The sequence below is a fragment of the Solanum verrucosum genome, unplaced genomic scaffold (genome assembly GCF_900185275.1).
Source record: "Solanum verrucosum unplaced genomic scaffold, falcon-dt-bn FXZP01000128.1, whole genome shotgun sequence".
Lineage (NCBI taxonomy): Eukaryota > Viridiplantae > Streptophyta > Magnoliopsida > Solanales > Solanaceae > Solanum > Solanum verrucosum.
The window spans coordinates 1,540,689-1,561,521 of record NW_026020327.1 but is presented as its reverse complement, the minus strand read 5'-3'; the positions used below and the strand labels follow the sequence as shown (position 1 = coordinate 1,561,521).

Below are 20,833 nucleotides of genomic sequence, written 5' to 3'. Positions count from 1 at the left end.
GTACTCTTTTATTTTTAATCAAAAGTCTTGAATTTGAGGGATACAAAATCGCTTTCATTAGAAAATGTTTTACTTGTCAATCTGAGACTTCTCAACACGAATTTAATTTATATCAAATCTCAATATGAATATCGGCCGACGTTTGTTTAGACCAAGAAAACTTATTAGTGACAAACTAGGCCAGTAGGTCACTAGTAGGTCTCATTAGAGATGAAATATTCTTGAATAGATATCAAGAACATAATTACTAAACCAAACAATTATGCAAAATGGGGAATGAAAAGATATTCTAGTTTATTTCAGGGAATGAGATTTTCAACTTTTCTTCATTATCCAGAATAGTTTTACCTCAAATGAGATTTAGTCAACGCTCTAAATATCCAGCCATGGACGTCAGTGGCGGATCCAGGATTTAGAGTCCGTGGTGCCAAATAGACTTATCGATTAAATTAATTTTATATTTGATTAAATTATTTGTCTTTTCGATATATATCATAAATCAATCAATAAAATGTAAATAATAAGATATTACACTTTTATTGAGTATTTAATCAAATAAAAGAAAAGTCAAAGGAGTAATAATGTAATTAATTTAATTTAAGTCAATAACAATTATAAAAAAATAAAAATAAAAATTGTGCCAGCTGTTTTTCCTAAAAAAAACGTGCTTGGAGCCTTTTTTTTTTTTTTCTTAAAAAACGTCTGCATCAAATTTCTCAAAAAAATAGGTACAAATGGGATTCGAACCCGCAACATCAGCCTTCTAAAGTTTCCCTCCTACCATGGCACTACAGTTTTGTTTTGTGGGTGGCACGCTTTATATTTATATAAATATTATATATATATATATATATATACCTCTGTATATATAGAGTTTCCGTTGAAGTTCGGGGGTGGCATGGCACCCCCAAACCTTTGCATAGATCCGCCACTGATGGACGTGCATGATTAGGTAGGTAGCATGTTGAAGGATGAAAAAGTCTCACATCAATAATTAATGAAATAAGTAGTCTCTTTATATGAATTTGGATAATCCTCCTTGCATGAGTTAGTTTTTGGGGTTAAGTTAGACTCGATATTCATTTACTTTACACTTACCAAGATTCTTTTCATGCTCAATACAAGAAGTGGAAGGATCACATTTATTCCACCACAACCCGTTGGGGATTATTTTCCAATTTTCTCCTAACACATTTTATGAATACTCATCTTTCTTTTTCCATTCATGGAACCTTCAACTAAAAAAACTAATCCTTATTCCCCTTTTAAAAAAATTCTAAAAATTAACTTCCCATAAAGTGTATTTCTAGTTTTCGTATTCCCCACTTAGTAATTCTCCTTAGTATAAAAGATAAAGCAACCCCCTTTTCATACAACAATATATTCTTTCTTTACTACACCAAGAAATCTAACATCAAATCCCTTTTCATATACCTCTTCAAATAGCAAAACAAGAAAAAAATATTTGAAAAAGCAAATCAATATGCCTTCTAATTTCCACTTCTTATTGATTCTTGTTTTCTTGTTTTCACTTCAATTACCAACAATTTCCACCTCATCATCATCAATTAATTTGATCAAAAAACATGTAAGAACACAAAATACTATGATCTTTGTGTATCATCTCTCAAATCAGATTCCACAAGTCTCAAAGCAGACACAAAAGGCTTAGCAATTATCATGGTCAAAATTGGAATGGTCAATGCCACAGCCACAAACACTTTTCTTTCATCACATGAATTAGTACTTAACACTACTAATTACACAAATAATGATGTGGTATTAATGAAGAAACTCCTCAAAGATTGTGCTGACAAATATGCATTAGCTACTAATGCACTTCAAGATTCACTTCAAGATTTGAATAATGAAGTTTATGACTATGCTTACCCGCATGTTATGGCGGCTGCGGATTATTCTAACGTTTGTCATAATGGATTTAATCCAAGATTGGATTATCCAACTCAACTTGCTATTAGGGAAGATGGATTTAAACATATTTGTGATGTGGTTTTAGGTATTCTTGATGCTCTTGGTTGGTGAAAAAAAATAATCCTTTTTTAATTTATTGTTTTTTTTCATGTTATATGAAATGTAAACTTTTTCTATTATTTTGTGTTTGGTTTGTCTTTGTCTCTGTGTAGATTTAAAGAAATGAGGATCTGTATGTTGTCTTTAATTGTTTACTCTTTTTATTCAGACTTTACCTTTCTATGCAAGGCACTTTTAGTCTATGAGATTTGAATTATATATTTTTTAATTTATTGAGTTATGAATATATTATTTATATATATTAAATAAGTTTTAAAATATAAATATAAAATTGAAATCAAAATTATTAAAAGTGGTTAAATTTGACATTTGAATGATGCTTATCCCCTGCTTCTATATCCCAATGTATATAAATTATTTTTTTCTTATAAAGGGTGATCAATAGTCAATCATAATTTGTTACTTAATTGACTTCTTTTACCAAATCTATTTGACTATTAAGTTCGAAAAAAGGAAAGAAAGCAAAAAAGTGGGAAGATTTTCCCACTACCAATTGTCTATTTTCCCTGCGGTATGGCTGATCGGTGATTACTAGCGAGTTCGGCTTCAAGCAGGCGAGTTGTAGCCAGCAATCCGAATCAAGGACGAGTAGTTGACTAACTTTTGAAAAAACGTGAAAGAGATTTTGTAACCGCTTAGAAAGCTCATTTGAGGCTAGTTCGGAAAAATCCAATCACACTCGCTTACGGCCTTATCTTTCACCTAGATCTAGAGCTACTGCTTCAAGAATCAACTGAGCTCAGGAAGTCAGGTTAAGACGTCGACTTTGACAAGGGAGATGAAAAAGAATTCATGTCTTTAGAAGTAAATCTCATTCTTTTCTTCTTCTGCCTAAATGCTTTTTCGTTTCAGTTCATGTGACAAATTTTTTCTTTTAATTCGTTTAATAAAATGAAAAATAAATAAATTATCCCAACAGTTGCAACAATCCTCCTTTCTTTTTTTGTACTTGCAATTGTTTATCTATATTTATATCTATATCTATCTATTCTCATTTTTCCGAGAATAAGTTTTGAATTAGTCATTAATCTTTTTGAAGGTTTTGCGAACTTGGCATTTACTAGTAGATGTTGAAATAAATTGAAACGGAAGGAGTATATATATTCTTTTTAAAATTCATTGTTGTTTTATACATTTACATGGAACAAAAATATAAATGTCACTTTTCAAAAATCATATAAAAAAGTACTCTAACAATGACATTCTCACGCAAATTTTTCAAAGGATTTGCTTCATTGTAAAGAGTGGATACTTTAGCAGCTGACACTTAGTATTTAATTGTGAACTTCATCGCTAAATTGTTCATAGCTAGCCAAATTAGAATTTGTCCATCGCCAATTTTTGTTAGCTAGCTATCTAGGAGATCATAACGATAAATAGGGCAAGTATGAGCCTACTTTAACCAAGTTTTAAAACAATATCTACGAAACATATGTGCGCAAAGCGTGGTACATTCATCATCAACCTCAATTAAATGTCACTTTTCAAAAATCATATAAAAAAGTACTCTAACAATGACATTCTCACGCAAATTTTTCAAAGGATTTGCTTCATTGTAAAGAGTGGATACTTTAGCAGCTGACACTTAGTATTTAATTGTGAACTTCATCGCTAAATTGTTCATAGCTAGCCAAATTAGAATTTGTCCATCGCCAATTTTTGTTAGCTAGCTATCTAGGAGATCATAACGATAAATAGGGCAAGTATGAGCCTACTTTAACCAAGTTTTAAAACAATATCTACGAAACATATGTGCGCAAAGCGTGGTACATTCATCATCAACCTCAATTATGTTGGGTTTAGGATCTTTTTCCCTTCCTATGTGGATAAATAAAAGTCTTATTAGGACCAGCTCACTTTAGCCCATAACCCAAATATTATGTGGCATATATAAGGCTTATTTGGTCTTATTTTCAGAAACACAAGAGAGAAAAATCAAGAGAAATTCGTTTTAGAGATTGAGAGAAAAAGAGAAAAATCACGTTTTTGCTTCTGGAAATTTTCTGCTCAGGCAGTCCACTTCAGACAGAGTTTGTCACTTCGTTAACCGTTGGATCGTGCTCAAATTTGAACTGGGAGTTCTCAGAATCTGGTTCTTTCAATTCAACGGTGGAGGTCGGATTTGAAGGTCTGTAGCTTCTGATATTGGGGCATGACCAGTAGCGCATTTTTGGGTGAAATCTCTTCTTTAATTCTCTAGTTTTGGTGCAATCTTGATTTGTTGTTGCTCGTTGTTTGGCGCTTGTTTTGTGGCCAATTTTGGAGAACAATTTTTTAACTCTTGGTGTTTATAGTCGAGCTTTTGGTCATGTGGTTTTTTACTCTTCACATCGAAGGGTTTTCCACGTAAATTGTTGTGTCTTGTGTGATTGGGTTATTCTTATCTTGTTGCCTTAGTTTGATTGATATACTTGTTGTCCATTCTTCATATTGCTTGATTTGCTTTGTCTTCTCTTGATTCAAATTGAAAGGGAAAGTTTAGATTTGGGTATTATTCCGCTGCTATCCTGTCTGACATTTTTGTTAGTGTCTTGCCTTTCCCAACAAATTCTCCTTAGCAAGTGCAACATGTATGACTTGGTCCTAACACGTAGCACCTTGATTTTCTGATGTCTTGATAGAAAAGGAAAAATCTTGATAAGAGGATAACTCGAAACACATGTGATTATGTATTTATGTATGTATATTTTGACATTATGGTGACATAATATGTAGGCTTGGGAAGCCTTATGGTGCCATAATTGAGGTGTTTAGTTATATTATTTACCTAGGAAGGGTAGAAGTAAGGGAATAGAGAAGTGGGGTGGTTAACTTCATATTGCATGACTTTCTGATTATCTACATTATATTATGCGGTAGGTTCAGATCGACCGATGATGTCTATCAGTATGTGTTGTTTGTATTAACACTACTCTTGCTATGTCACTTGGCATAGTTTAGTTGCAGGGTCAGTAATGTTTCATAGATGCAGACGACAATAATCTCCAACAGCTTCCATGTTTCCTTTCCTTATGGTGGGAGTTGTGTCCTATTTTCTTGTATATATTGTACTTCTATCGTAGCTCTTGTACTTGTTAAGACTAGTTTCATTTGGGGGGGGGGAGTGTTTTCAGTCTTTTATAAAAAAGGTTTATTTAAAGTTTGTCTTGAAAATTATGTTTTAATGAGCTTGTAGTAGTCAATTATTTATTTTCCGCATGTTTTAATCCAAATTGGGTTGTAAGGGTTATCCTAATTAGGCGTTAGAGTAAGTGTCCGCACAGCCGAGTGGGTTGGATCGTGACGATAGATATTTCTAATATCTTTTAAACTTATGATATAAATCATATTTTTTTAAAAAGTCAAATATTTCTCCCAGAACTATGGTCAAACATATGATAAAACTTCACCCAAAATTTTATCCAAAAAGTACATGCCAAAATTATTTGGAATCTTTGACCAAATTCTAGCTTAATATGGTATAGGCATTTATAGATAAACTAGTTATTAGGTTCCCGCGCCAGCGCGGGCCCAATGTATATTACTTCCTCCGTCTCATTTTATGTGAGGTAGTTTGATTCGCCACGGAGTTTAAAAAAGAAATGAAGACTTTTAAAATTTGTGGTCCAAAATGAATGATATAAATTTGTATGACTGTAAATTATTTCATTAAGGGTAAAATAAATATTTTATAATCAAATTGTTACTTAATATAGAAATGTGACATTCTTTTGGGACTGACTAAAAAGGAAAGTAAATAACATAAATTGGGAGTAGTTCTTTGTTTCAATTTATGTGACACCGATGAAATTTGGAGAGTTATATAATTTTTTGTATGTGATTTTGTTCAATATATTTTGAAGTTGTTAATTTATTGTGATTTATAGCACTTCTTATATCATTTTCAAATAATATTTATTACTCTTTCTGTTCCATTTTATGTGACGTAGGTACTTTTACGAAACTCAACTAAATTTCTTATATGATTCTTAAATATTTTTAGTTGTTATTTTACTTTAATTTACGTTACTTTTTATGTTATTTTCAAACAAACTTCTTTTGTTTCAATATGGAATTAAAGAGTCAATAAAATTTCTTTTATGATTTTTAATTATGTTTTTTTAATATCTTATATTATTACATTGTGATTTTAAGTACTTTTTATGTAATTTTTAAATCTAGAACAAATTAAAAGAAAAACAAGGAAAAATTTAAATGAAGAAAGTACTAAAATTTTCAAATAATCATATTTCTATATTAAAATGTTAAAAACTTTAAAACTCCACATATATGCAGAAAATCATATACGGAAGACAAAATAATTTTTAAAATATATATTAAAGCTCTTTCTAATAATATCACATATTTATTCTATTTTTCAAATAATATATATTTCTCACTCAATCTCAATTACGCAGTACATATGAAATTTCGAGAGTTAATCAAATTCTTAGTACTATTTTAAACTATATTTTAGTACTATTTATATAATTTTCAAATAATATATGTTACTCACTCTATTATATTATGCAATACATGTGAAATTTCAAGAATTAACCAAAATTTCAATATTTTAAATTGATTTTTAGTACTATTTTTGTATTAAATAGAGGAAGTTGAAGAAGAAGGGCAAATCGGTCAATTGACTGACTAACCCTAAGCTCCTAAACATTCTCACTTCTAAATGGAAGCACGGGCACAATATCCGTTAAATTGTTAATTATTATGATTTATAATATTTTTTACATTATTTTCAAATAATATATGTTATGTATTTTTAAATACTTTATTTTTTAATTTTTCGGATTGGGCTTTGAGCCACCTCTTTTATCCATTTTAATAAAAAGATCCCTGGGATCTAACTTTTAATTTAAAAAAATAAATAAAAATATTCTTAACGTAATTTCAAATAATATATGTTACTCCATTTGTCCCAATTTATGTGACACATGTGAAATTTTGAGAGTTAATATGTTTTTCAAATATTGTAAGTTGTTAAGTATTGTGGTTTATGGTACTCTTAATGTAATTTTTCAAATAATATATGTTATTCCCTTCGTCTTAATTATACAATTCGCATAAAATTTTGAGAGTTAATCGAATTTGTAATATTTTAAATTTATTTTTTAGTACTATTTAAAAAGGAAAAAATTAAAATATTACTATATAAGAAGAGTAGTAATTATATAGTAATTTTTCAAATAATATATGTTATTCCCTTCGTCTTAATTATACAATTCGCGTAAAATTTTGAGAGTTAATCGAATTTGTGATATTTTAAATATTTTTTTTAGTACTATTTAAAAAGGAAAAAATTAAAATATAATGAAAGAGGAGTGTATAAAGTAGGTGGGCCATATTTGTGATAGGTGGGCCATCTTCAAAAACCAAATGTAAAAGTAGGTGGGCCATCTTGGTGCCACGTGTCGAAAAAAATTCACTCTTCTTATATTTATTATTAATTATATTATATATAGTAATATATATGATATATGATTTAAATAAAATAAAAGTAGGTGGGCCATGGTGCCACGTGTCGAAAGAAGAGTGAAATAGTAATTATGAGGATATGAAATTTTTTGACCAAACGCTAGCTTAATATAGTATATATAGATATAGAGAGATACAAATATAGAAATATATAGATATAAATAGATAGAATATGATGATATCTATCTTTGACCAAATGTTAGCTTAATAAAATATATTTGTAAATAGATATAAATATAGACGGATAGATTATGATTCTATGAAGTAAAAAGCAAGAGGCTCGTTCCATTCATCTTCTTTAAAAGGTATGTGTTAAATTTTGCTGAATTTTCATATTTGCTTGGTAGTAGACAAATTTGTTTGCTCAATTGCCTTTGTGACTCGACATAAATCTTTATCGGTGAAAACAAATAAAAAGATATTTAGAGATGCAAAAAATTCCTTACTCATTGACTCTTTTTTAATTTTAATATAGGAATATGTGTATCTAACACTTTGAATACTTTATAAGTTTTATGCCTAAAACTGTCAACTTTGCTTACAGAGCATTTAAATATCTATTGCTGAAATGGATAAAGAAGATCGAATAAGTCGTCTGCCAAGAAATGTTATAAATCGTATCTTTGAGATCCTACCTGTTGAAGATGCAGCCAGAACTAGTATTTTGTCCACAAATTGGAGATACAGTTGGGCCACAATTCCAAATTTGGTGCTGAATAAACTATTTTGCAATAAATTGACATCAATATGTCGATATGTCTTCGAACAAACAATTGACAAGATTCTTTTACAACATATAGGAAACATTGCGAAGTTTGACCTCGATATGTCAGGAGTAGAGTTGTCTTTGTGTCCAGATATTGATAGATGGTTACTTTATGCCACCAGAAATAGTGTCAAGAAGTTAAAGCTTAACATGCCAAATGATAGCACTTACAAAGTGCCTTCTTATATATTTAATTGTCCAACGCTGACAAAATTGAAACTTTTCAATTGTGTCGCTAAATTCCCAAAATCTTTTCTTGACTTTCTGAAACTTACAACACTTTTTCTGGAAAACATAACCTTTGAGTCAACTACAGAAATTTGTGTTATTAGTGCTCCCTTTCTTGTCAAATTGAGCTTGATAAACTGTAATGGTACTCAATACCTCAACATTGTTTCAGCTGAGTTGAATTTCTTTTATTTTTGTGAGAGTCGGTGTAATCTTGACCTAAGTTGCTTCATGAACTCCAAACAATTGACATGTTTATATCTCGAGGTTGGAAATTACTATTCGTCTGCTGAAAGATTAACTTTGGAAAAGCTTCTTCTTAGCTTGACTACACTTGAGGTACTTATGTTGTGTACATTTGAACTTGAGGTAAGAATCAGACATGCATAAATTATTTTACTTATTGGGTGAGATTTGTTTCTTATTCTTGTATTTTCTCCAAAGCTTTTGAGTGAAGGAAAAGTTCCAAAGGCCATCCCTTTTACGTTCAACTGCTTGTATCATCTACATCTAGGTGTAAACTTCACTCAAATCGGCCAAACTTATTATGCATTCGAGTTGATTAAGAGTTGCCCTAATTTGTGTAAACTTGAGATTTGGGTAAGAAATGATATATAATTGTTTCTTTTTTTTCGCTTTATATATTAAAACAGGAGAAGCTTAACTAACGTGTGGTATTTATTTGACATCATTAGGTATATAATTCCTCTCATGCTGATGAAGGAGTTTTGAAATATATATACTCACCAACTATCTTGGACCAATCGCTCAACAAGCTAAAAGATGTTACAGTACATTATTTTAGGGGTTCAAAAACTGAATTGTTTTTCATCAAGCTATTTCTTGCTCATACTCCATCTTTGGTAACGATGAGTATCAAACCGTATGGTTCTTTGTATAATTGGAATATTTGTACAGAATTATTGCGGTTCCCTAGAGCATCTCCCAAGGCAAAGCTATTCCATTTGAAAATGTAGATTAGAATTTATAAGCCGCGAGTTGGTTTGTGTGATCATTCAGGGGTGTATGCGAGAGGGGATGATCACCGAGTTCATGTGAACCCATGTTGATCCCCTCTTGAAATCATATGTGGTAGTGCTATATTTTTAAAAAATATATAAATATAGATCTGTGAACCCACACTTGAAGTGTCATATAAATATACAATGATGATTGAGTGCACCTTTCTAAGTGAGGTTAGAAATTTGAATCTTATGTCTATCTTGTTTTATTTTTCTTTCTAAAATTGGGTAACACATCTTTATGTGGTTATTGCGGTAGTATTTTATATATATAAAAAACTTTAATCTTTTATAATCTTCAAGTTTGTCACATTGGGAATTTCTATTTTTTAAATATAATTAAACTAAATGTGTATATTAATTAAAACTAGTAGTACTGAATGATATAACATACAATCAATGGGTTCATATCTCAGTACCTTCCGTACAATATATAAATACACCATTTGAATAGAGTAAGAATTAATTTGGACCTATAATTTTAACGATTTTTAGTGATAATAACCTAAATGTCAAACCCATCAAATTTATATCTTAGATCCACGTTTTTGTAATAGTGCACCCATCATCTCAAAATCCTGGATTCGCCTATAACTCCCATTGTATTGGTCTAACTTGATTTTTTCCTACAATTGTTATACTTCACAAGACACATTAACTGGTTGATCAGTACTATCTCAACCTTTCTACTATCATAGCTCTATAAATATTCGGCATTTTGCCTGAAAAAGGCAATGTCTAATGCCAAATCGATGATCTGAACGACCCGCGCCCAGATTTTCTTAGTAAGCGTGAAAACCGTAGGAAGAAGTAGAAGAATTTATTCTCATCAATACAGAGTTGAACTTCCAAAACATATAGTGAAGTACATATTTATTAAAGGAACCTTGCACAAGTCGCTGGTAAGGCCGGGACTGTGGTCGTCCGTCTCTGGTTTGTCGATCGATAAGATCTCTGAGATTGACCAACCAGCTGGGTTGGTTTGGCTATTATTTTCTATTGAAAAGGAGTCAGCTATTTGCGCGAGTCCACTGGACAACACGTCATTTTCGTTCAAATATATATAGGCCGGCCGTACTTGTGATGGTTCACAAAATTTGCTGATTCATTCTAGATGTTCAGAAAATTAGAATCTTCATCTTTCCCCTTTTTACCTATTTAAACTGAAAAACATAATAATGGGGAGAAGGAAGGTGGGGAGGTCGCTGAGCATTAGGATAGAAGGTTAGAAAATTGTTGAGTGCTTTGCTTTCTCATTTCTGGAGTATTAGTATTAGTCTTGTAGGTTCATATTCCTGGATTTTTGTTTATTAATTGATTATTTAGCCTCAATTATTGTTTTCATTGTGAATATGATTGTTTGATGTCTATGGTTTATTGGTTGGCTCAGATAGCACACCTAGTATAGAAAACTATTGGTTGGCTTACCACGTTTTGATACATGAAACTATTGGTTGGCTCGGGTACGACATCTGGTACATGTTCTAGTATTGATTGGTTCGGATACAATGCCTAGTACAAATTACTATATGGTTGGTTCGTGTATCACATCTGGTACATGTTTGACTTGTGTTGATGTGTGTTGGTTTCTTGAGTGAATTGATCTTGTTTGTGATCATGTGGAACATGTTTCGTGTATGTGTAAATAAGAATCGAGGACTGAGAGTCATGTTATATTGTTGATTTGTTGATGCATGAGTTGTCCTGTATTTTTTGTGCTCTAGCTATACGTATGCATTCATATCTTGGGAGCTAGCTGATGATCCTACAAGTACAGTGTAGTTTTGTATATTTGATATTGTACTTCCTTTTTCTTTGTTGAGTACATAACATATTGACACGACCTGAACTGTGATTCCCACGTTATCTGAATTCAACGGTGAGCTACTTTCTCTGGGCTGCAGCGAATTCATCTCTATTTCTTAGTCTATCTGTTCTGGCATAGACTCTTTAGTTCTTACATTTTGGGATTACATCCCCGTATTCTAGACTATGTAAAATTTTGGTACACGACTTTCAAGTTCTACGATGTTCTCAAAGATATGATAACGGCTTTTGAGTATACAAACTTGTTCAATTTATGAATACTACTTACCTTTTGTTGTTTAGTTTATTGATTGTTTAGCGGGTTTATTTGTTCTTCCATCGGGGGTTTAATGTGGGTCTCACTCATGACGGGTCGGGGTCGTGACAATTTTCCTTTTGTTTTCTTTCTCTATTTTTAGATTCATATTAGTTGTGTTTGTTTGTCATGACTTTTCACCGAACATATATATTATAAATTAAAATGATAATACAAATATAAAGGTATTTCTAATAGTTTTAGAACTTACGGGTATAATCATAATATTTCCTTAAAAAGTCAAATATTTTTCCAAGAATTATGACCAAATTCTAGCTTAATATAGTATAGATATAAATAAATAGATTATGATGATATGAAAATCTTTGACCAAACACTAGCTTAATATAGTATAGATATAAATAGACATATATAGATATATTATGATGATATTTTAAATCTATGACCAAATGCTAGCTTAATATAACTTTTCAACTGTGTCGTCAAACTCCCAAAATCTTTTCTTGGCTTTCAACAACTTACAATGCTTTTTCTGGAAAATGTAACTTTTGTGTCAAATACAGAAATTTGTGTTATTAATGTCCCCTTTCTTGTCAGTTTAACCTTATTGAAGTGTAATGGTACTCAATACCTCAACTTGTTTTACAATGAGAGCCGATGCAATCTTGACCTAAGTTGCTTTATGAAGTGCAAACAATTGAATTATCTCAAGGTTGAAAGATTAACTTTGGAAAAGCTTCTTCTTAGTTTGACTACACTTGAGGTACTTTTGTTGAGTTCATTTGAACTTGAGGTAAGAACCTGACATACATGAATTATTTTACTTCCCGTCTTAATGGGTGGGATTTGTTTCTTATTCTTGAATTTGCTCCAAAGTTTTTGAGTTCAGGTGAAGTTCCAAAGGTCATCCCTTTTACGCTCAACAGCTTGTATCATCTACATTTAGGTGTAAACTTCACTCAAATCGGCCAGACTTATTATGCATTCGAGTTGATTAAGAGTTGCCCTAATTTGAGTAAACTTGAGATTTGGGTAAGAAATGATATAAATGTATGATATGTTTCGTTTTTTCACTTCATATATTAAAACATGAGAAGCTAAAGTACTAACGTGTGGTATTTATTTGATATCGATCGTTAGGTTAATAATTCCTCTGATCATACTCTTGAAGATGTTTATAAATATATAGACGCACCAGCTTTCTTGGATCAACCGTTCAACAAGCTCAAAGATGTTACTGTGCATTATTTTAAGGGTTCAAAAACAGAATTGTTTTTCATTAAGCTATTGCTTGCTTGTACTCCATCTTTGGTCAGGATGAGTATTGTCCCGGTTGGTTCTTTTGGAAGATTGGAATATTTGCATAGACTTGATGCGGTTCCCTAGATTAGAATTTTAAGCTACAAATGCAGGATGCAGTATGTTTTCAGTATGTTCCCTTAATTATTTTGATAAACTTTGTTGTTAAATAGATGTTTTGAAAGTTCAGTCTTTAATAATGTGTCTGATAAGACTAGCAATCCCTTTGCTTATGTCTTCCATACTTCTTTTGTTATTTTTTTTATGAGTGGAAACAAATGCAAGGAACAGAAACTGCACTTTTGAGGACTTGTGTTGGGAAAAAAAAATACTACACTTGTTTATTCATACTTGTTAACTGTCCTAATACAAAGGGTAGTACAAGTCCATTTGTTTTCTAAATTTCAAAAGGAAATATTTTCATTCTCCCGTCCTGTTAGTCAAACAAGTAGTTAAAATTTTGTCTCAGGTTGTTTTCTCCCTACCGGAACTCTTATAAAGCTCTTGTGTCTTGTTAGGTGGGAAAGGTTGCATCTAGTACCGGACTGATGATTTGGACAACTGTCACGATCCAAGATGGCACCTAGGCGTAACATGGCGTATAGGACCCCGAGAGGCTCCACACAAGCCACTTAGCGTTCATCATACAAGAAAATAGAACAAAAAGATTAAAAGACAGTTTCAACATATATTGTATAATTTCATTCAGTCATTCGTTTGAAGCTCATTCTCTGCATTATAAATGATATTCAACTACAAACCCCAGAGATATTAGAGAGAATACCTTCAACTCATATCCTTCTATCAGTGGTGAAGTCAATATTTTCACAAGGAGTTCAAAAAGTGAAGATTTTTCATATATGAATAATATAATTTTCCCTCTATCAGTGGTGAAAAACCATATATGAATAATATAATTTTCCAGCAAAAATGTTCAAATGAACCCCCTCAGCCTACCTATTCCACTCCTCCCTCTACATAATTTATATTGAGAGGCGCACAAGGGTGTTTAGGTATGATTGAATTTTACATACGTTATAAGTTATAACAAGTTAAATATGGTATTAAATAGTCTAGGGAGGTAATAGGTCCTTATGAAAGTTTAGTATCGCAATAGCAAATCCGACCAAAGTTGGGGTATTTTTCAGACCCTTATCCCTTAAAAAAAGATTTATTATTCTATGTTGCTTTACGTTATTAATCAACATAAAAAAGTTAATATATAGAATCAATTTCATGATTGCTTATGTCTTGCATGCAAAACTATTTCTAATGTTGTCCAAATATTGTTATAGTATGGTCGTTTGGTTTATAATTAAGTTATGCAAAACTAGTAACGATTATATTTATACGTTAATTACTTAAAAAAATATTATACTCAATCCGTTATATTATATTATATTCGGTATTGTTTCATTTCACTCTATTAATAAAAGGCTAACATATTGAATCGATTTCATGCTTATTTTAGCTTTGTAACACTAATGTCAAATGTTGTCCCAAGGTAGCCATTAATAATAATATGGTCATTTGGGTTATAAGTAAGTTACGTGAAACTTAGTTATGTTATTATAAACGTTAAATAGTAGTGTGATTATTTTAGAGCAAATGACATAAATGGTCCCTAAACTATCCTAGTAGGTTTAAAATAGTCCTTTAACTATACAGTTGACGGATATGGTCCTTTAACTATTCACCTTTTTGTCAAGTTTGGTTTCCATCCACTTTTTATAAAAACCGTCAACAAACGTCGTTCAATACACTCTCTCTCTCAATTTTCTTTTTCCCTCCTCTTTTCTTCATTGTGAGACGCTAAGTCAAGAAAACCCTAGATTCATTTCAGATTTGGCCATTAGTGAAAGCTCAAGACAATGATTCTACGACCAGAAGGTGGTACAACTCCTCCGTATGGTAAGTTTTCTAGAGTTCAAGTTTTTATTTGTGAGAGATTTTGTTGTAAAAAAGAAAATATCAATTTTTTTAAAAAATTATTTTCGTTTATAGATTATATACACGATGCCTTAAAGATCAGCATGAAAGTAACCCACGGTGGTTTTATGAAGCACCAGCCTAAAAAACATTATTTTGGGGGTCGTGTCCAGTTCATTGACCATGTTGATGTTTCAGAAATAAAGTTATCTCAATTCAAGAATTTGGCTGAGATATGTGGATATGATAATGAGTCAGTCGCATTTTGGCACAAATATGGTAGACTCGGTGAAAAAATGAGGCATGTTTCAACTGATTTTGAAGCTAATTTAGTATTCAGAAACATCCCTCGAAATAGAGTAATTGAGGTTTACTTTGAACATTTAGATTCCTATATTGGAATGGATATCAGCAACAATGTTGAACAAAATAGAAAAGAGGGAAGGGCTGAATATTCTTCAAGTGATGATGATTTTGAAGACTCGGATAATGATTTGTCAGATGAACATGATATTTTAGAAAGGAGTGAAAATGGGACACGTGAATATGAAGTTAGCGAAGCAGTGAGAAAAAAGATGGCTCATGAAGATGGAGATTCTGATTGTGTTAACTCTGAAGGGTTCAAGAGCCTAGAAAGTGATTCTAATTCAGATGGTATGAACTTAACTGTGTTCAACCCAAATACAGATGGGTTGTATCCTATCCTGGCACTTGAATTGATATTTAAAAGTAAAAAAGAGTTCAAGAATGTTGTGATAACTCATGAAGTCGGTCAAGGAAAGTATATAAAATGGTGCAAGAATGATAAGGAAAGGATACGAGCAGTTTGTGCAAAGCATCCAGATTGTGATTGGGAGATTATGGCTTCTAAAATGTATAGAGATTGTGTTTTTCAAATAAAGACATACAATCCGACCCACAAGTGCAAAAATTGGAACCGTGTTAACAAAACCATCACATCTTTGTTCATTGCTAGAAAATATCTTGATGCCATCAAAACAAACAGGAATTGGAAGATCTCTGAATTTAGAGATCACGTTAGTATTCAGTTAAGAGCACATGTGACATTATCTAAATGTAGAAGGGCAAAAAAGAAGGCAATTGCAATGATTGATGGAGATATCTCTGATCAATTCAAGCTATTGTGGAACTATTGCAATGAAATAGTGAGGACAAATCCAAATACTTTTGTTTATATGAAGTTGGTTGAAAATGAATAATCCTGCAAACCTGAAAGATTTCAGAGATTCTACATTTGTTTTAGTGCTTTCAAGGAAGGATTCAAGAGTGGTTGTAGAAAGATAGTAGGAGTGGATGGTTGTTGGCTCAAGGGTCCGATGTATGGGACTCAATTGTTAACTGTTGTTGGGCTTGATTCTTATAACAATATCTATCCGATAGTATATGCAGTTGTGGAGAAAGAAAATCGTGAGTCATGGGCATGGTTTTTGGATCATCTAAAGCTTGACTTGGAGATCGATGATGGAGCTCACTAGACCTTCATGTCAGATAAGCAAAAAGGTCTGATAGAAGCATTTAATGATATATTACCTTTGGTCGCTCATAGATTTTGTGTTAGACACTTGCATAGTAATTTCAAAAGGGCCGGATTTTGTGGTGACACACTAAGAAATGCACTTTGGAAAGTTGCTAGTGCGACAACAGTAAGGTGGTTTGATGAACGCATGGTTGAAATATTTGATTTGGATCCCGAAGCTGATATTTGATTGAGAGATAAGTCACCTAGTGAATGGCCTAAATCTCACTTCTCCGAAGATGCAAAATGTGATACCTTAGTGAATAACATATGTGAATGTTTTAATAGCATGATATTGGATGCAAGAGATAAGCCTATTATCACTCTTCTGGAGAAAATTCGGTATATGCTCATGACAAGAATGCAAGCAAATAGGGATAAATCTATCAAGTGGAGTTCTGATGATATTTGCCCCAGAATTAAAAATGTATTGTGCAAAAGTCAAGTTGTTGCTGCTGAATATATTCCTAGAAAATCAAATGAGTGGAACTATGAGCTTATAGGAGCTAGCATAACTGACATTTGGGCCGTAGATTTGTTAAACCGAAAATGCAGTTGTAGAAAATGGAATTTGACAGGGCTACCTTGTAAACATGCTATATCAGCAATTTGGGCTAAAAATGATGAAATCAGTTCGTATATTGATGATTGTTATAAGGTGGAAACTTATAGAAGGATCTATGAATTTGTTATTCTTCCTATGAATGGTCAAAGTATGTGGTCGCAACATGAGAATATTCCTCCTTTGCCTCCCAGAGTAGTAAGACAAAGTACTAAAGGGAGAAAACAAAAGAAGAGAAGAAAAGAATCAGATGAAGTGGGCGCGAGTAGGACAAAAGTGAAGAGGAAGCAAAAATATTTAGGATGCAGTAGATGCCACAAGCTTGGACATAACACAAGAACTTGCAAGTATAATTTGTTGCAGACAGAGTCTCAAAATGTGTCTCCGCTATATCATGAATATCTTCATCATGTGCTCCTACAAAACTACCAGTACTTTTTCTTTTATCTATAGCGTATTTCACTTACTTTATTATATTAAATTTGTGTAAAAGCTTCCACTAATTCATTATACTTCACAGGTTAGAAGAGTTGCAGAGAGTCAAGCTAATTTCAACTCAACAAAGTGACGTGCTCTCGTGATTGATGTAGTTTGGCGACATTTGACTTATGGTGCAAATTTACATTTGAGTGATAATTTTATGTGATTAGTTGTTTTTTTTTGTTGTTTTATGTTATTTTCTTTACCTGATCATTGTAGTGTTTTTTGATGTTGTTTTTGTGCAGTTTAGGGTAGCTTGGTGATGTTTTTTGGTGCAGTTTGTCGCAGTTTCTATGCTAGTTTTTGTGCAGGTTGGTGCTGGTTTTTGGTGGTTGGGTGCTGCTGTCTGTGCAGCAGTTTGGTGACGTTTTTGGAGCTGTTTTTGTGCAGTTTGGTGACGTTTTTGGAGCTGTGTTTTGTGCAGGTTGGTGCTGATTTTTGGTGGTTGGTGCTGCTGTTTGTGCAGCAGTTTGGTGACGTTTTTGGAGCTGTATGTGCAGCAGTTTGGTGACGTTTTGGGAGCTGTTTTTGTGCAGTTTGGTGCTGATTTTTTGGTGGTTTGATGCTGCTGTCTAGTGATGTGTTATGTATAGTTTGGTGCTGATTAAGCAGTTTTCTGCTGGTTTTTTGGGTGTTCTAGTGCTGCAATTCGATCAAAGTTTGATAGCTGCTATTTTTTGTTGTAGTTTAAGTTATTTTCTGCACAACAATTGTTGAAAACAAAGCACTATAGTTCAATTTAGTTGCTGATTTTTGAATTTTTTTGCAATTTTATGCAGTTTCATTGATGTAATGACTGATTATTAACGTGAAAATAGAATCGTATTTTTGCTCACAATATTTTCTCAGTTGTGTTCGCTACTTTGCATTTTGCTTTAACTCGCATGAAATAACGACCAACGACTTAATTGCAATAAGACAATAAAGAAAAGAATTGAAAAAAAATTGAGAAAATGGACAAAAGAAATGACAAAAAAGAAAGTTAATGGAGAAGAATTCGAAAAAAGAAAGTGAGGAAACAATGAGATAATGAAGAAAAAGAGGTGGAAAAAAAGAAAGAAGACAGATTGACTTAACAGATGTTAACTAACAGTTTTTTTTTAAAAGTAGATGGAAACCAAATTTGACAAAAGGGTGGATAGTTAAAGGACCATATCTGTCAACTGTATAGTTAAGGGACTATTTTAGACCTACTAAGATAGTTTAGGGACCATTTATGTCATTTGCTCGATTATTTTACGTTAAGTAATATACGACTTAATTATTATTCATGTTTTAGTTATTCCGTTTTATATTTTGCATAGAATTATATACAATCCACAAATTCTTTCCTAATTTATACAAATCAACGTTATATTAATTTTATTTATGAGTAACTTATTTTCTAACCTAATATTACTCATACGCGATTTTAACATAAATATAGGAAATGAGGTTAGCATAATCTGTTCAAACGGTCTCAGATTCTTTAGGCCACATAAAAAAATACTGTCCAACGTGCATTGCAGTACTTGTACGACGTGCTAAAATGTTTGTACTTTCTTCTGGATTTTACCAATTCTTGAATTTAGCTCACTTTGCCAGTCCAACCCCGTAACCCAAAGGGGCAAATCAAATCTTTGCTTTACTTACCTAAGAGTTGCCTGTATTAGAAAGAAATAAAGTGTTGTTTTGTTAATTCTACAAAAAACAAAACCCTACAGCAGAAACTTATTTTATCAGTTCTTGGTCGATAGATGCATCTTCTTGATTAGTCAGGTACTGTTTCATATACCCTTTTCGTTTTCTTGAATTTTAATGATGGGGAATTTCATCTTGTATTGGTTATGGTATCTGAGCTGTGTAGAAATATGTGGGTTGTGTGTGTCTGTTTTTGGTGGCATTTGGTTGTCAAGATTGGTTCAAGGATTGGAGAGGTTTTTAATTTTATGTATAACCTTTTGGGTGTTTGAATTTCATGTTGCATTAGCTATGTTCTCTGAATTGTGCAGAAATTAGTTCTCTGTGTGTGTGTGTGTTTGGTGGCATTTGGTTGTCAAGATTAGTCCAAGGATTGGGGAGTTTTTTTTTTTTGTATATATATATCTATATATAGCCTTTTGGGTCTTTGAATTTCATTTTGCATTGGATATGATCTCAGCACTGTGCAGAAATTAGTTCTGTGTGTGTGGTTGGTGGCATTTGGTTGTCAAGATTAGAACAAGGATTGGGGAGCTTTTTTATATATATAACCTTTTGGGTCTTTGTATTTTTGTGTTTCTTTGTTTTTTGTTTTATTTGATAGGTGGGTCTTGCATTTCTATGGGTAGTTTCATCTAACATTTGTTATGACCTGGTTAAGTGTATGAAAATAAATGGGGTTTTTTGTGTGTACTTGTGTTTTGTTTTCAAGATTGAATCTGTGGGTTTATGTTTCAGTTTTGTTTTCGTGAATTAGAGGTTCTATAGGTTTCTTTTTTTGTTGTATGGTAAGTCGGAGATAGATAGAGTAGGTGGGTGATTGAATTGTGATGTTGAAGGTACCTATGTCTCAACGAGCCATTTGATATCCTAATGACCAATGAGGTGAACAATCTTTTAATAGAGGAAGTTCAAAAGAAAGAGATGGACATACATGTCTATTATCTTATTTGCTGCCTCAAGCTAAGGGCATATCTCAATTTCAATTTGTTAGACTAGGCAGCACATGTTTGTAACAGGATTGCAGATGTCGTACTGTGTGTCTTATATATGCGAGCTTGATTAAAAATGAACAGTGTATTTCATTAGTAGCAATCAAGGAAGCAATCTATGTGAAAATAGTGCTTGTGTAATGTGTGTTTAACGTGTTGCTTGTTAAAACTTCTGAATGCCATACCATTATTCAGTATTTAACTTGCTCCACCTTAGTCTAGAAGCAACTTCTAAGCTATTTTTTCATTAGCAACTTTTAATTATCATCTACCGACTTTTCGAGATCGCTTGCTGTGGTTTTCTATGATTTAGCACACTCTATCTTGTGATGGAAGACTATTAAATAGATAATTGCATAATTGGGTTAGGTTAGTCATCAACTTCGAAAGTAAATGACTCCAAACTTATTGTCCGCTCATGCAAAAAGCTAGAATTTCTTGTCACTTTTTTCTTGCCACTGTTTACCAATTTGCCTCATTAGGGTCTTTGCCTTTTCGTCATCTGAAGTCTAAACTCCAGGAAACTTTGAGAAAGTGTTGGCTATTTCCTTATATCGTTGTCACTCTGAATCTGCTAGTCTTCTAGTCTTCATGTGGATGGCTCTTATAGGCTTACTGCATTTGTCTTATACGTGGAAAGCCTGACTCCGTAATCTCTTTAGCCATTTTGACTTCAGATCTTCTTTCCTATATTGTCTCTGTCGTGTGTGTGTACTGTGTGACTCATACACTGC

General features: G+C 32.4%; 1 protein-coding gene and 1 pseudogene across 1 annotated transcript; both read left to right on the top strand.

Annotated features, from left to right (window-relative positions):
- Positions 1-1,483: 1,483 nt before the first annotated feature.
- On the top strand, positions 1,484-2,043 carry LOC125835953 (cell wall / vacuolar inhibitor of fructosidase 2-like; annotated as a pseudogene).
- Positions 2,044-16,305: 14,262 nt separating this feature from the next.
- On the top strand, positions 16,306-17,727 carry LOC125835950 (uncharacterized). The gene is made up of 3 exons (XM_049515057.1): positions 16,306-17,378; positions 17,468-17,558; positions 17,673-17,727. The coding sequence occupies exons 1-2, from the start codon at positions 16,675-16,677 to the stop codon at positions 17,526-17,528; spliced, it is 765 nt and encodes a 254-aa protein (XP_049371014.1). The 5' UTR covers positions 16,306-16,674; the 3' UTR covers positions 17,529-17,558; positions 17,673-17,727.
- Positions 17,728-20,833: the final 3,106 nt, after the last annotated feature.